This window comes from Pogona vitticeps, chromosome 6 (genome assembly GCF_051106095.1).
Source record: "Pogona vitticeps strain Pit_001003342236 chromosome 6, PviZW2.1, whole genome shotgun sequence".
Taxonomy (NCBI): domain Eukaryota; kingdom Metazoa; phylum Chordata; class Lepidosauria; order Squamata; family Agamidae; genus Pogona; species Pogona vitticeps.
Genome location: NC_135788.1, coordinates 119,194,138 through 119,211,901, shown reverse-complemented (window position 1 = coordinate 119,211,901; position 17,764 = coordinate 119,194,138). Strand labels below are relative to the sequence as shown.

Below are 17,764 nucleotides of genomic sequence, written 5' to 3'. Positions count from 1 at the left end.
ATACTATAGAGCAAAGAATAAACTGAACAACTTTGAGCGCATCACAATATCACACTGCAATGCAACATTAATAGTGAGGCCAATATCCTGCAGGTGACAGTGTAGCACAGTGAACGACATGTGACACAAACTGTTGCTGTTGTCGTTATAGCATCAGCTTGTGTGGCCCATAACCCATGTCATCAGATGTGAGGTGTGTTGCCCATCTGGCAGGTTGTTTACCTACATATTTGGGTAGGTGGTGAATTTTAATCAGTATGTTCAGAAGGAACTGAAAGGCAAGGGGAAAAATGCAGTTAATCTCCATGACCATTATCTTAAGGGTTGCTATTCGTTGGATGGCGCAACACAAACCTCTTTGTCTTGATGACTTGATTAAGGGAAGGGGTTGAGCTAAAAAAGCCTCTGTCCTTAATTGAAACCACAGAATGAGCTGATTGTATGATAAAGTGGCGAGGGCAGGCGGCTGGTATACCATCCTGGCCTCCTTGAAGGAAAGGCGAGATAGAAATGTAACTAAAAAGTAAATCAATACCATTAGATAATCTGTGACATTTTTGCTGGGTTTTTTTCTGCAGGAGACTCAGAAAGCCACGTCTAAGTTCCTTATAACTTGAGCTTGACTTGATGGTTTTTGTTATGTGCTGTCAAGTCCCTTTTAGACTCATCCCGTGTCTTCCTTTACCAAGTCAGTCGATCTCATATTGGGTCTTCCTCTTTTCCTCCTGCTTTCCGCCTTTCCCAACATTTCCAGAGAATCCTGCCTTCTCCTGAGGTGCCTTAAAGTAGGACTGTCTCAGTTTCAACATTTGTTGCCTCCAGAGATTGTTCAGGCTTGATTTGATGCAGGACCCTCCACTTGTTTGTTTGTCTTTCTGACAGTCCCAGGTAAACAGCCACCATTCTGATGGTGGTTTATTTTGGAGGTCATGGCAGCTGGAGCGGCTCATAGAGAAAGGTTCAAAGGTTTCTAACTATAAAACTGATTATTTAAAATGAGATGTTTGTGTGGACAAGTCATGCACACGTTTTAATGCCCAAAGTCCATACAGTATTGCAAAAAAATTAGGGCCAGTATTTAGAAGGAATTGGCTACCCAATCAGAAAAATGATTCACTTCTTACATTATGATTAGATAATAGACAAAATAGGGGTAGGGGAAAGGTTTCTACAAGCAGCTCCTCGTTAGTATAGTGGTAAGTATCCCCGCCTGTCACGCGGGAGACCGGGGTTCGATTCCCCGACGGGGAGAGGCATAGGTTTTTAAAATAATTCATAACAAAGAGAGGAAAAACTCTTCACCTTTTCTCATAAGATTTTGAATAAAAGGATTTCCCCAGAGTAATCCTTCAAGCATATTCCAAAAATATGACGCTGTTGAAGCATTGCAAGCAAAAGCAGAAGATTTTGATTAACCTTGAAGTCTGAAGCCTTGATCATCGCATTACTTTTCATGGGTTATTTGGAGTTCTGCCAACATGGAATTCCACGGAGTTGGACTTAAAACAGAGAGAAAGCATTATTGCCTGCCATGGAATACAGGATGCTGCTCTGGACCAGCAGGATTTCTACTGTTTTGGTTCACATCCATTGGACGAAAATTACACAGATCTTGTTCTTTTCAACTTCCATTAAAATGCACTTCAGCTTAAAATGCCCTGGTTAGTGTATATTTCCACAAACCATTTTCCCTTCTGCCGTGCAGATGTTTTAAAACATTGAGCATCATTCTTTCCTAATTTTGTGTAGCGTTGCTTACCATTTCTTCCCTCGGATGCCACCGTATTTTTTTAAAAAGGGGGGAATTGGCAGCGGTGGGATTCGAACCCACGCCTCCGAAGAGACTGGAGCCTTAATCCAGCGCCTTAGACCGCTCGGCCACGCTACCTTGACGAAAAGGTATGCTCGTTTCCTATTTCTTTAATTTCCAAAATTGCTCCTTCCTTTTTTTCTTTAATTAGTCTCAGGCAGAAAAAAAATCACTTTATCCCCTTTGCCCAGCATTTTCCTCGCTATTTCCTCTACCATTCCTGGAGGAAACCATTTTTACCGATGGGGGGGGGGGAAGAGATTTTAACTACTGTATTTTGATTGGAGGAATGAAAGGCGGGAGTTGGCTTTTGGCCAATGGAGTCACAGCGCGGGTTATTTAAAAAAAAATCTTATTAATTTCCTTTTAGAGTTTCCCCCCCCGAAATGAAATTAATTAGGCGTCCCCAACCTGGCAAATCAGCAATACAGTAGTTTGATTGACCCCATATCTTCATTCTCCTACCTATGTAATGCTTAAATAGAATTTGAAAGAAAACATTTAGTTAGCGGGCCGTCTTCATTGGCTCTTCATTAGTACTGGTACATTCATCGTCCGAAAGAAGTATCGGTGTTTTAAATTATTTATTCATTTAAAAGGTTTTTATCCCGTCTTTTCTCTTTGAGAAGAACCCAAGGCGTTAAACACACATAACAAAGTCCCGAATTAGAAGAGAAACGGAGGGTTAGCTTGAGACGCCGGTTCTGTAAATCGCGACCAATCCCTGCTCTGCGCGGCAAATTTGAATCCAAGTCATTGGTTGGTTTCTTAGCCAATCCCAAGAGGGGGAATAAGGTATAAATAGGCCGCTCAGTGACCACATTGACTTCGTTTATCGCTCGCTTTAAGAGTTGAAGCTCGTTCTTTTTACCCAAGGGAAATCCAATGGCTCGCACCAAGCAGACGGCTCGCAAGTCCACCGGCGGGAAGGCGCCCCGCAAGCAGCTGGCCACTAAGGCTGCCCGCAAGAGCGCTCCGGCCACCGGCGGCGTCAAGAAGCCTCACCGCTACCGACCGGGCACCGTGGCTCTGCGGGAGATCCGGCGCTACCAGAAGTCCACCGAGCTCCTGATCCGCAAGCTGCCTTTCCAGCGCCTCGTGAGGGAGATCGCCCAGGACTTCAAGACCGACCTGCGCTTCCAGAGCTCGGCCGTCATGGCCTTGCAGGAGGCCAGCGAGGCTTATCTGGTGGGGCTCTTCGAGGACACCAACCTCTGCGCCATCCACGCCAAAAGGGTCACCATCATGCCCAAGGACATCCAGCTGGCCAGGCGCATCCGCGGCGAGAGGGCTTAAGTCGGGCGCGTTCTTCAAAAACTCAAAAGGCTCTTTTAAGAGCCACCACATGTTCGCAAAAAAGTGCTAGAAATCTCATTGTTTGCTGAATGTCTGAAGCCTCGTATACCTTTATTAAACTGGTCTAGTACGCATCTGGCTGGAGAGCCAAGGCTTAGAGTTCAGTTCCCCACTATTCCTTTTCTGAGCAAGCTTGTTGGTTCCAGGATGCTCTTGAGGGCGCATGATATGTTTGTAAAATGTTTTGGTGGTCATACGACTTCCCTCATTTTTACTGAAATAGAGGACTACTTTTCTATATAGGTTGATTTGGGTGAAATATCAACATTGCCACCCGCGTTTGACTGCAGACTCACTCAAATACACGGAGCAGGGAGTCACATCGGCTTTTACAAGGTGTCAAAACAAAAAACAGGGCACTTTATACTTTTTCTTTAGTTCTAATAAAAAGGCACCCCCCCCAAAAAAAAAACCTTCTAAATTAGCCACACTAGGACTGGATGAGTGGGAATAGTAAAAAAAAAAAAGCGTTGGAAACTGCAGTAATTGAGTGAATTGCCAACTTTCGTACCCCCCCCGCAAAAAAACCGGAAAAAACGAAATATTTCACTTTTATTGAATTTATACCTCACCCCTCAAGAGTCTACGGGGGCGGCTTACATAAATACCAATTAAATGATTCAAGTCTCTTTCTTAAGTGAGGAAAGTGAGTGGCTCTGAAAAGAGCCTTTGGGTTAAAGGGGATCTTCCCTTTGTCCAGCCGGGGCAGGGCGTCTACTTGGAGCTGGTGTACTTGGTGACGGCCTTGGTGCCCTCGGAGACGGCGTGCTTGGCCAGCTCTCCGGGCAGGAGGAGCCTGACGGCGGTCTGGATCTCCCGGGAGGTGATGGTGGAGCGCTTGTTGTAATGGGCGAGCCGGGAGGCCTCGGCGGCGATGCGCTCGAAGATGTCGTTGACGAAGGAGTTCATGATGCTCATGGCCTTGGAGGAGATGCCGGTGTCCGGGTGGACCTGCTTAAGGACTTTGTAGACGTAGATGGAGTAGCTCTCCTTGCGGCTCTTCTTGCGCTTCTTGTCGCCTTTCTTCTGCGTCTTCGTGATGGCCTTCTTGGAGCCCTTCTTGGGCACCGGCGCGGACTTGGCTGGCTCGGGCATCTCAGCAACTGTCAACGGCAACCACACAGAGAAAACAGATGCTTTGGAAACCGTGGCCGCCTGTTTATATACAGCCTTTATGCAAATGAGATACTCACACCTCTTCATTTCTTATTGGCTGTCGGAAGGCTTTTCAAACATCGAGTTCCCATTGGCCAAAGGAAACACGGCTTTGCTATTCCCATTGGCCAAAGGAAACACGGCTCTGCTATCGAGCTGACCTTCTGATTGGCTGGGTTAGAAACTCACACTCCTATGGGTCCTTTGTAAGCCTTTCACTGTTATCCAATGAGAACCGCTAAGGGCGAATTTTGGGGGGAATGAGGGAGCCGTGGAGCACAAATCCATATGATAACCTTCTATTCTTCATTTTTAAGATGCGAGGTTTTTTTTTAGAAGCACAGAGAATTTTTGACAAATGGGTGACTCGCAAAGAGAACCCTTCTCGTTCTGTCCATCAAATTGGTAGCGTGGCTTTTTCTCTCCGAGCCCGGCTCTCGGGCTTTCAACCTTCTCATTTTTGAAAGGGGGAGTTCTCCCGTGAGAACCTCCATTCCTCTTCTATTAAAAAGCAATCTGATGCTATTTTCCACTCACCTGTTCCCTGTGTACAAAACCTATAAAACATTTTTTTAGCACTTTTCTTTGGGTTTTGCTAAAGGAAAGAGGTGGAAGGGCCCATCAATCTCTTTTGGAAGGCAGAGTTTGTTTTAATCTCTCCCTCGCTTTCCCCTCTCAAGTGGCATTTTATGATCCCGTTCTCCTTGCGCTGAAAAAGAGCTTAACAATGCAGGCGACATCCCTTCACGAGTTAAGTCCCACTGCTTTCTTGTAGATTTTAACTCTCTAGTAAATAACTACAAAGTCCTAAACGGCTTGATTTATTCTGATAATGAATCTAACCGGAGAACGGTTTTTACTCACCCCTGTCTCCGAATAACCCAGAGAAACCCCGAAACACTATTTTGCTGTACTGGGTAGCAGAAAATCTTTGCAGGAGTACTTCTATTTACTACCGTGTTTCCCGGAAAATAAGACAGGGTCTTATATTAATTTTAAAGGGCCACAAATTCCTTTATTTTTGTGAGATGTAATACGTTTCCCTTTTTAAAAAAAAGGGGGGGGGGAGAAAAAACTACTGGAGATGCCGGGGATCGAACCCGGGGCCTCATACATGCAAAGCATGCGCTCTACCACTGAGCTACATCCCCATTCCGCTATAGCACCTTTCGTTCCTGGTTGATAAGGTATTCTTCCTATTGAAGAAAACCGTTAGAAGGATTAAATTGGAAATTTTAAGTATGATTTTACCACGAAAGGCACCAGAGCAAACTAAAAAGATTTTTCCGTGATACCGTAGCTTCAAACCTCGTTAACAGTTACAACCCCAACCACGCTTATTTTACAGCCATTAGCCCCACCACGAAGTATCATCGCAACTCTTTCCATTGACAAAGTGGGCGGCCCTTAAAAGGGCCTTTTTTGGAATTTTTCCCGAAGTTAGATTTTAGCCGCCGAAGCCGTAAAGGGTCCGTCCCTGGCGTTTCAAGGCATAGACGACGTCCATGGCGGTGACGGTCTTCCTTTTCGCGTGCTCGGTGTAAGTGACGGCATCGCGGATCACGTTCTCCAGGAAGACCTTCAGGACCCCCCGGGTTTCCTCGTAGATGAGCCCCGAAATGCGCTTGACGCCCCCTCGGCGGGCTAAGCGGCGAATGGCCGGCTTGGTGATCCCTTGGATGTTGTCGCGCAACACCTTCCTGTGCCTCTTGGCGCCTCCCTTCCCCAGCCCTTTGCCTCCCTTCCCACGTCCAGACATGTTCTCGGAACAACCAACTTCCCAAAATATCTTGCGAACCGCCTACGGCCTAAGCTTTAATAGCCCTGTGCCCGACCAGAGTGAAAACTACACTGGTAACTTTGGTCAACAACCAGTCATCCCCTCACTCTCGTCCTCTCAATGCCTCTGCCCAAAGAGAAGCAAAGAATTGTCCAATCAGAACCACCCGGCTCTTGATTCTGTCCAATCAGCTCTCCCGAAGTGATTCCTTCCCCTTTTCTACAAAAAAGAATACCCGCGGAAAATCCATCGCTCACGAGACTCCTTAGCCGCGGTTCATTTAATGGCATCCGACCTTCTCCTCGCGAGTAAACTGAGAGGTGGCGAGATGCCGTCACGCGTCCCATGTCCCATCGATTCGATTTAGGGAATACTCGTTCATTTTACTTTAGGAGCTTAAGGCGTAGTTTTCAGAGGAAAGCCGTCCCGGAATAAATCATAAAATCTAATGTCATGCTTTCCACGAAACCCTTCAACCCGCGCAGTTAATCGAAAATAGTTTTAATCATTGAGCAAGCTTTTCAGGTTTTCCAGAAAGCAGGCAGGTCCATAAGCATAGCAGGGGCATAGGGTTTAGTCATATATACCAGAAGTCCACCAGACAAATTTTCGGATTTCGAGTCCAGAACTCAGATTATTGGATTCGAAATCATTACACCGTAGAACCCACAACTGCTCCCGTTCTTGGCTGCTGTGATTCCTAGTGGAGGCAACACAGGAAATTAAAACACAAAGTAAAGATAAATCTGCAGTTTATCCTAGGTGAGAATAAAGTGACACCTCTGTCATGACTCCATTAGATGTGCTTCAAAAATAAGACATGGCTGCCTCTGTAGAAGAGAAATCTTTAATCCTATGTATGTGAATTAGGGAAGATATGAACAATTAGGCCATGAACAAAACACAATACTTATGCTGCTCTTGAGCCTACAGCTTAGCTTCTTGAACTGGGAGGGGGGCTGTATGCGATCTTCCATCCTTTCCAGCTTCTCCATCCTTTTATATAGGCATTTTTAGCCTTGAGAAAAGAAGACTGGGGGGGGGGAGAGATCATATGCTAGCACCTTTCAAAGGCTTGAAAGGCTGTTCTACCAAGGAGCGGCAGGATCTGTTTTCGGTCATCCCAGAGTGCAGGACACGCAACCATGGGCTCAAGCGACAGGAAGCCAGATTTTGGTTGAACATTAGGAAAAACTTCCTAATGGTTAGAACAGTATGACAGTGGAACCCGTGACCTCTGGAGGTGGTGAGCGCTCCAACACTGGAGAGGCCTTCAAGAGAAAATGGTAGAACCACCTTTCCGATCTGCTTTGAGTTGGGTCCCTGCCTTGGGCAGGGGGTTGGACTAGATAGCCTTAGAGGGTCCCGCCAACTCAGTGATCTTATGATTGTACTGTATAGAGAATCACAGAAATTGATCCTGGGACCGCTGCATGCCAAAATATTGGCTCTTTTTCTCAGAATAAGAAAGCTACAGCTTCTTCCCAATGTTTGGGTTTCCAGGAAAGACGACTCACGCCAAGCTTTTCAGCACTAGAGACAAAATAATCTGCTCCCAACCCCTTTTTCTGACTTCTGTGTGATTAATGGCTCTTACTTCGTATTCCTTTCCAGATCCTACTGGAAATCACTGGAGTTTCATGTGTTTAGTCGTTTAGTCGTGTCCGACTCTTCGTGACTCCACGGACCAGAGCACGCCAGGCCCTCCCGTCTTCTACTGCCTCCCGGAGTTGTGTCAGGTTCATGTTGGTTGCTTCGCAGACACTGTCCAGCCATCTCATCCTGGAGTTTCACCAGTCCACAAAAAGGAAAAGGTAGGAAGGGAAGTTTGAATGTGTCTTACGTATCATCAATAGACTTTAAAAACTTATGATCACTTCTCAGTGTGAATTCAGTGGAATCTGTTCTGTCTAGATTTCTTCCATCTTCCATTCCCTAAACAGCGAATCTGTTTTTCTCCTTTTCAGAGGCAAGAATTCCACTGGAATCTCTCTACGTAAGTAAAAAAACAAAAACAAAAAAACACACAATTTATTATAATAAACCTTCGTGAAGTAAGCCACTTTGGGTCATTTTTAAGGAGAAGGGTAAACATGTTTTAAATCAATAATAAAATAAAATGATTATGTTTTCACAATAGGATTATCAAGGTTGTTTTTTCCCTACTAAGTGATTGCAATTAAACACAGTTGAAACATTTACTCCTGAAATTCTAATGGTGCAAGGAAGCAGGGGGTGTAAACATCTTTAAACCCCCTTAAAGAATATTTATACTATCCTTCCTGCTATTCCTCTCCTACCAGAGGTTGCGCATCATCACAACTGTGCTGTCTTTAGATACAGCTGCTCAGAACAATGTCATCCTGCAGTTCATTTTGTATTTTTTTTTACAGATTTTTAACAGTATTTTACAGTCTGCAGCTATAACAATGTGCACTTTTCATTTCTCGTAATTTAACCGAAATACTGTAGTTTTCTGCATTTTATATGTTCCTTGATTCCTTGATCTTTATTCATTCATTTCCGTACTTCTTCACTGACCACTCTCTTGCTTCCAGAAATCCTTAGCGTCTGGCTGTACATCCCTATTTCAAATGCTTCGAGCGGATTTTCAGTCGCCTGTGTCAAAGCCACAATTCCAGCCATTTAGTAGAATATGACGATCCTTTTCAAAGACAAATGTCACTTTCCATTGCATATTAACTTTTCATCTTAAGGACCCCATTGCGCCCCATCTCTGTTCAGGCTTTTATTGTGGCAATAACCAAATTACAATGTACATACTGTATTTTAATCAATCTGCCCCCTAATTTTAATTTTGATCTTTAACAGCAGTTTTTGGGCTGCTTGCTTTTCACTAGTTACCAAGAACTTGGGTTTTCTTAACATTCTGATTTAGGCAGTGTGTTCATTACTTACTTCCTTGATTTTACTGAGTAACCTTCGTCCCAGTGAAACTCAGAGGCTGCCCTCATCATCATCATAACTACAGTCCACCTTCTATAGAGGGGCCCCACCCGCTGGCCAACTAAAGACATGCAGATAAAAGAAACTGCCATTAGGGTTAAAAGTCTAACAACCTGAGAAGGAAATAATACACCAATGATATTAACCAAATAAATTATTTTATGGTTGGATCTTGTAGAAGAGAAGAAGCCTGGGCCGCTTTGCCCAGTGGATGAGAACTGGGGGATCCTACCGAAGAGGAACATCCCAACGTCAAAACATGGGGGTCCGTTCAGGGAAGTGAAAGATGAAGACAAGAATTCCAGAGCTGAGTTCGAATGCCCGGTATGCTTCAGATTCAATGTTGTGCCCTGACTCAGTGGAATTTTTTTACTTCACTTCCTGAAGGCTTTAATCTTTCCTCCCTTCTTCCCCAAGTTGTTGATCCAACGTACACGCTGTGTGGCTTCTCCTGCTCCACCTTTGCCCAAGAAGAAAACAGATTTACAGAGGAAGAGATGCACATTTATAGTGGACCTTTCTTGTGGTTGTCTTCCCCTTTCCCTTTCTATCCACCCTCAGTAAGAGGGAAGATCCCCCTCTGATTTTCATCCTAGGCAACCCTCTCCCTGAGATATGATTCCAAACTTTCCAGGAGAGGCAGCCGGCTGCTTCATCGCTGTGACCCAAAATAAAGCAGCAAGTTTTAAGTGCTTCCCCCCCCCCAAAAAAAGTTGAATCCTGTTCAGCCAAGGACCCGATTCCATTTTGCAAACCTTCTAAAGGGCTCTATTGGAGTAGTGGGTAGGACCAAAGACAAAGGAAGGAGACTTAGGGCTCTCAGCCCCTGTCACTAACCCTTATGGGAGGTCTTTCAATATTTTAGAAGTGAGTGAAAAAACTGTACAAAATATGAGAAACCTTTAGAAGATCTCAGGAGGATCCAGAGTGCCTGAATCAGCCCCAGGGCCTGACTTTTCCAACAGAGAGGAAGACCCTTATGTCTTCACCACTGAGGTTTCCTGCACAAATTTCAAAGAAGTGACAGGGAACCCATGCAGCCTCCATTGAAATGAATGGGAGTGGGAGGCACACACACCCAGTTCCACCAATGTACAAAATTCCATTCAAGATGAAATCTCAAGTGTTCCTAGATGCGAATGAACAGAACGGTCTCCTTTTCCCCCCTTCCTTTCCATTCCTCTTAATTCTACCAAAAGCTGTGCTATTTCAGCCATCGCTACTTTTGTTGGCAAGGTGATATCTCTGCTTTTTAAGAAACCTAGACAGCATCTAGATCTCTATACATATTTTCTTTTCAATGTTCATCATGTGGAACTGCTTACCAGGTTTTGATGTTCCTCTAGGCAGATCCTAGAGTCCCATCCTAACCAGAGTCTTGGCTAAAAGTCTGGGAGTTCCTGTCCAAAACGTTGCAGGGTTTTTCTGCCTGTTGATTCATTTATCTACAGTATTTATTTGCTATTGTGCTTTCGATTTGCTCCCTGTGGGGAACGCCGGGCTTCCATCTTGACCCTAGAAAGCCCTTCGGGGGCCCTTTATCTGCAAGGAAACACATTTAGAAGCCAGCTGTTTCATTGGCACTCTTCATTAGCACGAGCCTTTTCTAACGATGGGATTATGTTTTCTTGCTTGCTTTTTTTACTTAAAATTCTACTGGGACATTTTTCTAATGCTTCACCTGAAACCCACTTGAAATCTGATGCATTTTTAAACCACAAGAACTTGGGGGGGCAATAGAAATGTATAGTAATCTGTAAATTATTATTGTATAATTGTATACCCAATCAATCCGTAAAGCCAGTGTGTTCTTGCACCTGGCACACAAGCTCCTTGAGACTTCACAATAAAAAGAACTAAAAACCGTTCCAGCGGACAACCTCTGAGAGAGAGCTTCCTGGCCCTGCCTCCCGTGGTTTGCCTTGGAATTTGCCCCCTGTTTTTCCCCCCTCCACTCCAAATCCTTGCGCATGAGCTGTACAGTCCAGAGTCCAGGTAGACAAAACCAACCCGCCAGCTGCCCTCTTCCCAAAGGACCCAAAACAACCAGGGAAGGTGAAGAGAGAAAGTTTCAGGGGAGCATCTCGGCCGTTCCGCCCTTGATATCATGGAATACATCAACACCTTGGTCCCGTCAACGTTGCTCAAGTGAGTATTTGGGGGTCACGACGGTGGTCAAGACGGGGAGCAACCTTTGCTAATGCCTCCAGGGTACCTCTGGGGGAATTGGGTGGTGGCACCTATCCTCCCTTGGCCACCTCACGCGTAGACCTTTTTGTGCTGTCAGGATCCCTGCCTCTAGGAGGAAACCCAGGGTTGGGGGGGGGGAAATCCACAGAGTTATCGCCAGTATGGGAGGAAAAGTCAGAAATCAGGAAGGGGAATAAGTCGCATGTTGTGGAGAAGTCCTTAGGATTGCAAAAATCTCATCGGGGAGGAGAGGAAAACATTCAGGGAAAAGCAAGATAAAGGGTCAGGCGCTTTCCCTTCTCAAAAAGTAAAACAGTTTTTTAAAAAGTCAACAAATCACAGGAAGTGGATCGAATGATTCATGGAAAAGGGGACGGGAGCAGGTTGTATCAGAGAGGAATCGAAGAGTGTTCTATAAAAAGAAGTGGGTGGGGAAAAAGCGTGGGGATGTTACCTTTTGGACTTCTGGGGGCTCTGGGTATTGTAGTCCGACATTTCCAAAGAGTAGCAATTGACACATTGTGGGGGGGAGGAGGAATACTGTGCCCATATCTTATCACAGGTTCCCTGTGTCCCGTACGTTTCTGCAAAGTGTGTTTGGATCAATAAAATAGGATAATAATGGCACTGTCAACAGAGAGTCGGGCGGGGTTACTGAACGGTCAGCACAGAGAGAAAACTCCATGGTTTGGAATCCACAACCCTTTAAAATCTACAGAATGATTAAAGAAATCAATGCACACCCTTTTGGACCGGCATCTTTGCAAGCCCCAAGTACGTCAGCAGCTGTTCCACCATTTCCTTCTGCACTGGGGAAGCTGGAACTTGAACTTTGACATCTGCTGCCAGCCGGGCAACACGGGAGGTTGTGATAAACGCATCCACACACACCGTAATTACCGTATTTTTCGCACTATAAGACACTTTTTTCTACAAAACGGGGTGGAAAATCTGTGCGTCCTATGGAGCGAGGAAAACAGATTATTTTTCCCTGTTTTCTTCTCCTAAAAATTTGGTCCGTCTTATGGAGAGGTGCGTCTTATGGAGCGAAAAATACCGTATATATGGTGCCTTTTTTACTCGAGGGGGGGGAAGAGATGTTTCTTTGCAACATTTAGAGACCGCATGGGCTAAAAAGCAGACCCTAAAGGCAGCAGATGCATAGCAAGGCTCCTTTTGAGGAGAAAGACCAGAGAGAAATGTTTTAAATAAATGTAATACGGTGTGCTATAATTCGTGGCCCAAAACTAATGTTCCTTGACTGAGTTTCAGGACACCTTGCATATGCTCGTCGGCAAGGCCGATCTTCGAACAAGAACCCCACATCCAGCTCCCATCGTTCTCAGCCAGCATGGCATGATGGGAATTGTAGGTCATGCTGGGTAAGGGATGATAGGCGTTGTCATCCAAAAAGCAGGTTACTTTCCCCAGTTGTAGCTATGGGGTTTCCAAGTCACCCCGTTTGGACTCTGCTCATCCGTGTCTCTGCCCTCCCACCCAGGTCGGTGTCGAATGCGGGTTCGGAGCTCACGCGACGGGTCTGGTCCCCGAGCCCCCCCGCCCAGCGGCCCTTCCGGGTCTGTGACCACAAGCGCAGCGTCCGCAAGGGGCTGACGGCCGGCACCTTGCAGGAGCTGCTCAGCAAGGTGAGCGCCTCTTGTCTTCCAGACCAGCTCCCGCGTCCCCCTTTTCCGGGAGCCGGGCATCCCTGAGCCGAAGGCAGTCACGGCCAAGAAGACTCATCTACATTCTCAAATTCATGGAATGGTTTGATTATTTCTACTGTGTGTTTTATAGTTGAGTTGTTTTTATAGTTTTAGATTGTTCATTGTTTTATGTTATACACCGCCCAAAGTGGGAGATAGATAGATAGTAATGCAAAAGATAGATAGATGGATGGATGGATGGATGGATGGATGGATGGATGGATGGATGGATGGATGGATGGATGGATGGATGGATGGATGGATGGATGGATAGATGGATAGATGGATAGATAGATAGATAGATAGATAGATAGATAGATAGATAGATAGATAGATAGATAGATAGATAGATAGATAGATAGATAGATAGATAGATAGATAGATAGATAGATAGATAGATAGATAGATAGATGCATGCATGGATGCATGGATGCATGGAGGGAGGGAGGGAGGGAGAGAGACAGACAGACAGACAGACAGACAGACAGACAGACAGACAGACAGACAGATAGATAGATGTTCGCTCAGCCATGGCTCTTTCATAAGCCACTCTGTCTGGACTTCAGTCTCACATTCTAAAAGTTCGTTGATTACATGCAATCATTAGGCTCATGTCTGCTTTATGTCCTGTTCAGTTTTCTATCTGCTTCAGTGTCATCCATCTTTGTCCAACTTCCTTCGTTCCTTCCTTCAGCCTCTCTTTTCCTTCCTTCCTTCCTTCCTTCCTTCCTTCCTTCCTTCCTTCCTTCCTTCCTTCCTTCCTTCCTTCCTTCCTTCCTTCCTTCCTTCCTTCCTTCCTTCCTTCCTCCCTCCCTCCCTCCCTCCCTCCCTTCCTTCCTTCCTTCCTTCCTTCCTCCCTCCCTCCCTCCCTCCCTTCCAGAACCTTGCACAATTTAAAATTACGGATGCATATGAACTACCGTTAAAATTAAAAACAAATCAAAATGTCAAGATCACTAGACCATTTTTGACCAGACGTGGGCTGCTTCCATAGCATGATCTCGGCCGATCTCTCTCTTTCCTCCGTCCTCCGACTGCCCCATAAGTGTGTGGGGGGGGAAGGTTGCTATTCCCCCTCTTCCTGCCTTAAATCGCGTGATTCCGGGGCCTTTTTAAAAATTCATATTCTGAGTGAACATGAAACTTCACAAGGCCCTGCTTTCTTCCTTTCGGCAGGCCAGGGAGACCTTGCTGGTCACGGGCCTCGTGTCCTTGGTGCTGGACGAAGACGGCACCCTGGTGTCCACGGAAGATTATTTTGAGGTTCTGGACGACAACACGACCCTGATGGTTCTGGGAAAGGGCCAGAAGTGGACCCCTCCCAAGGTGAGGAGCAGAACGCTGGAGGTGGGGGGGGGCAGCACCAGGTTTGCCTTGCGTCCATTGCTCAGGAAACCCTTACACCAACGGCATCCGGATGAAACCTTCGGAAATTGAGGGCGGGGGGAAGAGAAGGATAATTCTATAGACTGCCAGAAGTGCTGGTCAATGGCAAACTACAATAAAAGCCGCCGATCACAAGAGTAGGGCCTGCAATTCAGAGCCTGGCAGGTGGGAGGTAATTTCCCGAAGGATCTCCCATGCCATGAAAGGCATGTAAGGACATTTTTCGGGAACCCAGAAAAACGCTAAATGATGATTAGGTCTCCGTAGAAGCAATAGTGCTAGCTGGGAGTGGTAGGGAATGATTATAGCATGGAATGGGAGACCCGGAAGGGACCTCAAAGGTCATCAAGTCCAACCCCCCGCCAACCCATGTGGGAATTCACCGCTCAAGTATCTCTGAGAGACGGCCATCCAGCCTGCCGTGAAGGAGAGTCCACCATCTCTCGGGACAGCCCCTGGGTAGAGATCAACAAAGGGGATGCAGGCACTTACTGTCAAGAAGTTCCCAGATTCCATCATCCTAGCCACCATGACCTATGTTGGCTGGATGATAGGCCATGTGATCCAACATTTCTGACGTCCTCACCCAAGAGGGAAGCCTCCTCTGGTACGTTCTGCCTCTTTCACACACAAAAAGCAAGGACTGACAGCTCAGAACATCTCAGAAACCTCCTCTTTGAACTCTTTACAACAACCCTGCAAGGTAGGACATGGTTATTTTCCATACAGCACAAACGGAACAGGGACCAACCTCAAGAACAAGTAGATTTCCTGAGTGTATTTAATGGCATTCAGAGAATCGGGACTGCAGTAACAACTAGATTATCAGATCACTATCTACGAAGTACGGATTCTGGCACCCATTAGAGCCTTGAAACTCAATGGGTAACCATGGGCCACCTTCTCTCAACCTGGCCCTACCTCACAGGGTTCTTCTGAAGATATATAGGGGGAATGTATGGATATATTACACTCCTTTGAGTTCCTTGTTGGAGAAATGGGTTATAAATGCAACCAATACATTAAAATGATAGAGGCAGAATTTGAACTCGTGACATTCCTATTCGCTGCATAGCCACCACTCTCCAATTTGTCTTTCCTCCATGGACCACCCAACGCTCACCTTCTTTGCTACCCTACGTCCACCTGACTTGCTCTACTCACTTTATCCGCACGCTCTTAGGGGAGCCGGTCCTTCACCCTCAGCCGGGAGAAACCGAAAAACAGCCGAGACATCGCCCGCATCACCTTCGACATCTACAAGCTCAACCCACGTGACCTGTTTGGCAGCCTGAATGTGTCAGCCACGTTCTACGGGCTCTACTCCATGAGCTGTGACTTCAAGTGCCTGGGACCCAAGAAGGTGCTCAGGTGAGTCCCTGAACCTCCCAGGGCAGCCAGCAACACCTGGGCTTTCAGGAGGAAGAGGTGGACAACAGGCTGACGGGGTAGGATCTGACTCTCCACCTACAGCATGGATCACAACGTGCCTCCAGATGTTGATGAACCACTGTTCTCATCATCCTTCTGGTCAGTCTGGCAAAGACGGATAGGAAACAAAAAACAACGTACAGAGAGCCAGTCTGGGGAGGTGCATTTTGTGTGATTGTTAATATTTTGGACTACAAACCCCACAATCCTCCTTTCTGAGAGTCATACCTACACGTCCCAGATGTTACAGAAAACCTAAGTTGTGCTCACCTGGGGGGAAAAAAGGCCTAGCCAGCAGGCCTAATGGCTTAGAGAGGTCTAACTTCCTGTTTGAAAAGGAAGCTGCTGGGATAATGGTTGGGAAGCTTCCTTTTTTCAAACAGGAAATCAGGCCTGCCCCTAGCAGGAAGTCTGCCATGCTGGGCCTTCTCTCCAGGCGAGCGCAATTTAGACATTTCTACAGTCTGAGTCTGGCAGCCAAGACTCTAGGAATGGAGAGTTGGTGGGATATTAAGTCCAAAAACCTCCAAAATGCACATCAATAAGAGCCACCTATTCCTTCCTAGCCCGGAGAGAGGTGAACCCGCCCATCCCTAGTTCTGTCTTCACTTAATACTGGTTGACTCCACCAGCCCTTCCACACACTGGCCTCAACCCCCTCCTGAAGGGCGAATCTCCATCAGCTGCAGGATTTGCCCTCTTCTGAAAAAAAGTCATGTCCCCATCAATCTTTTGAGAAACCAGGATATGGCATTTTTGGCAGTGGAAACCATCTAGCAATGACCCCCGGTATGACTACATCTACCTTGGAGATTATCCCGAATCCTCCTAGTTAAGTTTAAATATGTAGGGAAGACCTGATGATTCCAGCGGGTTTCCTAGACTGGGTGACTGCCTAGAAAGAATTAGGAAAAGGCTGTGTGGGTTTTCAGGATGACATAAATGCTCGAGTAAGGAGACACCTTTATTGAACCATTTTTTTAAAAAAATCACACAAACTGCAAGCTTTCATGGTACAATCCCACTTCCTCAGGCTGTTCTCCATCCATAAGCTGGATAAAGATCCAGGTGGACGTTCACTCCATGGTTCCAGGGACCAGAGGGCTCCCTGTTTCCGTAGCATGACACACACAGAGCATCGATTCATGTCCGTTTCACTCTGCTCTTATGGGTAGCAAATCTTGATCCAGCTTTTATTTCAAAAACTAGTGGGTGTACCCCGCTCTTGTTCCAACTGGTTCTCGTAAACCACCCTGGGAGTGGTTTGGGGTACAAAAGCAGCTTTCCCATTACAATGTTCAGTAATTCAGATCCTTCTTTTTCCTTTCTTCCCCCACCCCAAACCAGGGAGATCCTGCGGGTGGCTTCCACCGTCATGCAAGCTGCGGGGCATCTTCTGGTGGGCGCCTCCAACTACATCCGTCGCCTCTTGGAGGGCGGTGACAGCTGGCACTCACAACACGCCAGAGTGAACGTTTATCGAGAATGAAGCCGCCCGGCACCGGAAATGGATGGATTAATTAAGAAGCTAAAGGGACAAGAAGAATCATCTTTCTATTTAAGCTGGAATTTATTTTGTAATTGGTTGAAAGTACAAAATCCTGCAGTAAAGGAACAGAAAATGAATAAAAAGTGAGATGTCGTGGATAGGATCTCACCAGAAGAATTACTCCAATATACAAGATCGCTTCCCTGTTGAGCCTTAGGCTTTTTTCCTTTTTTGCATTCAGATTTGTTTATTGTTCCGCGATTGTTTGAAAAGTCCTCCATTGTTCGAAACGTCCTCCATACAGAGCACGTTGCCATAGTCTCTAGAGACTGAAGGATGCCTAATGTTCGACAATTAGAGATTCTTACACTTTATGTTTACCGTTTAAATGCGCATTGTGCTATATATCTATGTTTTTAAATCTGTTAGAAAATAAAATAAAAGAGAAATGGAGTCGCCCAGCAACAGAGCAAGGGTTCCTCCTCAAAACACCT

At 46.0% G+C, this 17,764-nt stretch overlaps 4 protein-coding genes, 1 long non-coding RNA gene and 3 other non-coding genes across 8 annotated transcripts; 3 read left to right on the top strand and 5 right to left on the bottom strand.

Moving 5' to 3' along the window:
• The first annotated feature begins 1,156 nt into the window (after window positions 1-1,156).
• On the top strand, window positions 1,157-3,151 carry LOC110088285 (histone H3). The gene has a single exon (XM_072977106.2). The coding sequence runs from the start codon at window positions 2,696-2,698 to the stop codon at window positions 3,104-3,106; it is 411 nt and encodes a 136-aa protein (XP_072833207.1). The 5' UTR covers window positions 1,157-2,695; the 3' UTR covers window positions 3,107-3,151.
• On the top strand, window positions 1,180-1,251 carry TRNAD-GUC (transfer RNA aspartic acid (anticodon GUC)). The gene has a single exon. It is a non-coding gene; the product is annotated as a tRNA-Asp (tRNA).
• TRNAL-AAG (transfer RNA leucine (anticodon AAG)) lies at window positions 1,807-1,888 on the bottom strand. Its single transcript has one exon. It is a non-coding gene; the product is annotated as a tRNA-Leu (tRNA).
• A 692-nt stretch (window positions 3,152-3,843) lies between the features above and the next one.
• LOC110088288 (histone H2B 7-like) lies at window positions 3,844-4,308 on the bottom strand. Its single transcript, XM_020810499.3, has one exon. It carries the CDS (start codon window positions 4,259-4,261, stop codon window positions 3,881-3,883), a length of 381 nt encoding a protein of 126 aa, XP_020666158.1. The 5' UTR covers window positions 4,262-4,308; the 3' UTR covers window positions 3,844-3,880.
• Window positions 4,309-5,365: 1,057 nt separating this feature from the next.
• Window positions 5,366-7,736, bottom strand: LOC110088290 (histone H4). Its single transcript, XM_078378351.1, has one exon. The coding sequence runs from the start codon at window positions 6,078-6,080 to the stop codon at window positions 5,769-5,771; it is 312 nt and encodes a 103-aa protein (XP_078234477.1). The 5' UTR covers window positions 6,081-7,736; the 3' UTR covers window positions 5,366-5,768.
• Window positions 5,401-5,472, bottom strand: TRNAA-UGC (transfer RNA alanine (anticodon UGC)). The gene has a single exon. It is a non-coding gene; the product is annotated as a tRNA-Ala (tRNA).
• Window positions 7,737-7,941: 205 nt separating the features above from the next.
• On the bottom strand, window positions 7,942-9,456 carry LOC144583755 (uncharacterized). Its single transcript, XR_013537683.1, has 2 exons — window positions 9,021-9,456; window positions 7,942-8,093 (listed from the first exon to the last, which is right to left on the bottom strand). It is a non-coding gene; the product is annotated as an uncharacterized LOC144583755 (long non-coding RNA).
• A 1,608-nt stretch (window positions 9,457-11,064) lies between these two features.
• On the top strand, window positions 11,065-17,718 carry CIDEB (cell death inducing DFFA like effector b). Its single transcript, XM_020810479.3, has 5 exons — window positions 11,065-11,216; window positions 12,760-12,904; window positions 14,141-14,290; window positions 15,534-15,721; window positions 17,129-17,718. The coding sequence occupies exons 1-5, from the start codon at window positions 11,176-11,178 to the stop codon at window positions 17,268-17,270; spliced, it is 666 nt and encodes a 221-aa protein (XP_020666138.3). The 5' UTR covers window positions 11,065-11,175; the 3' UTR covers window positions 17,271-17,718.
• The last annotated feature ends 46 nt before the right edge of the window (window positions 17,719-17,764 follow it).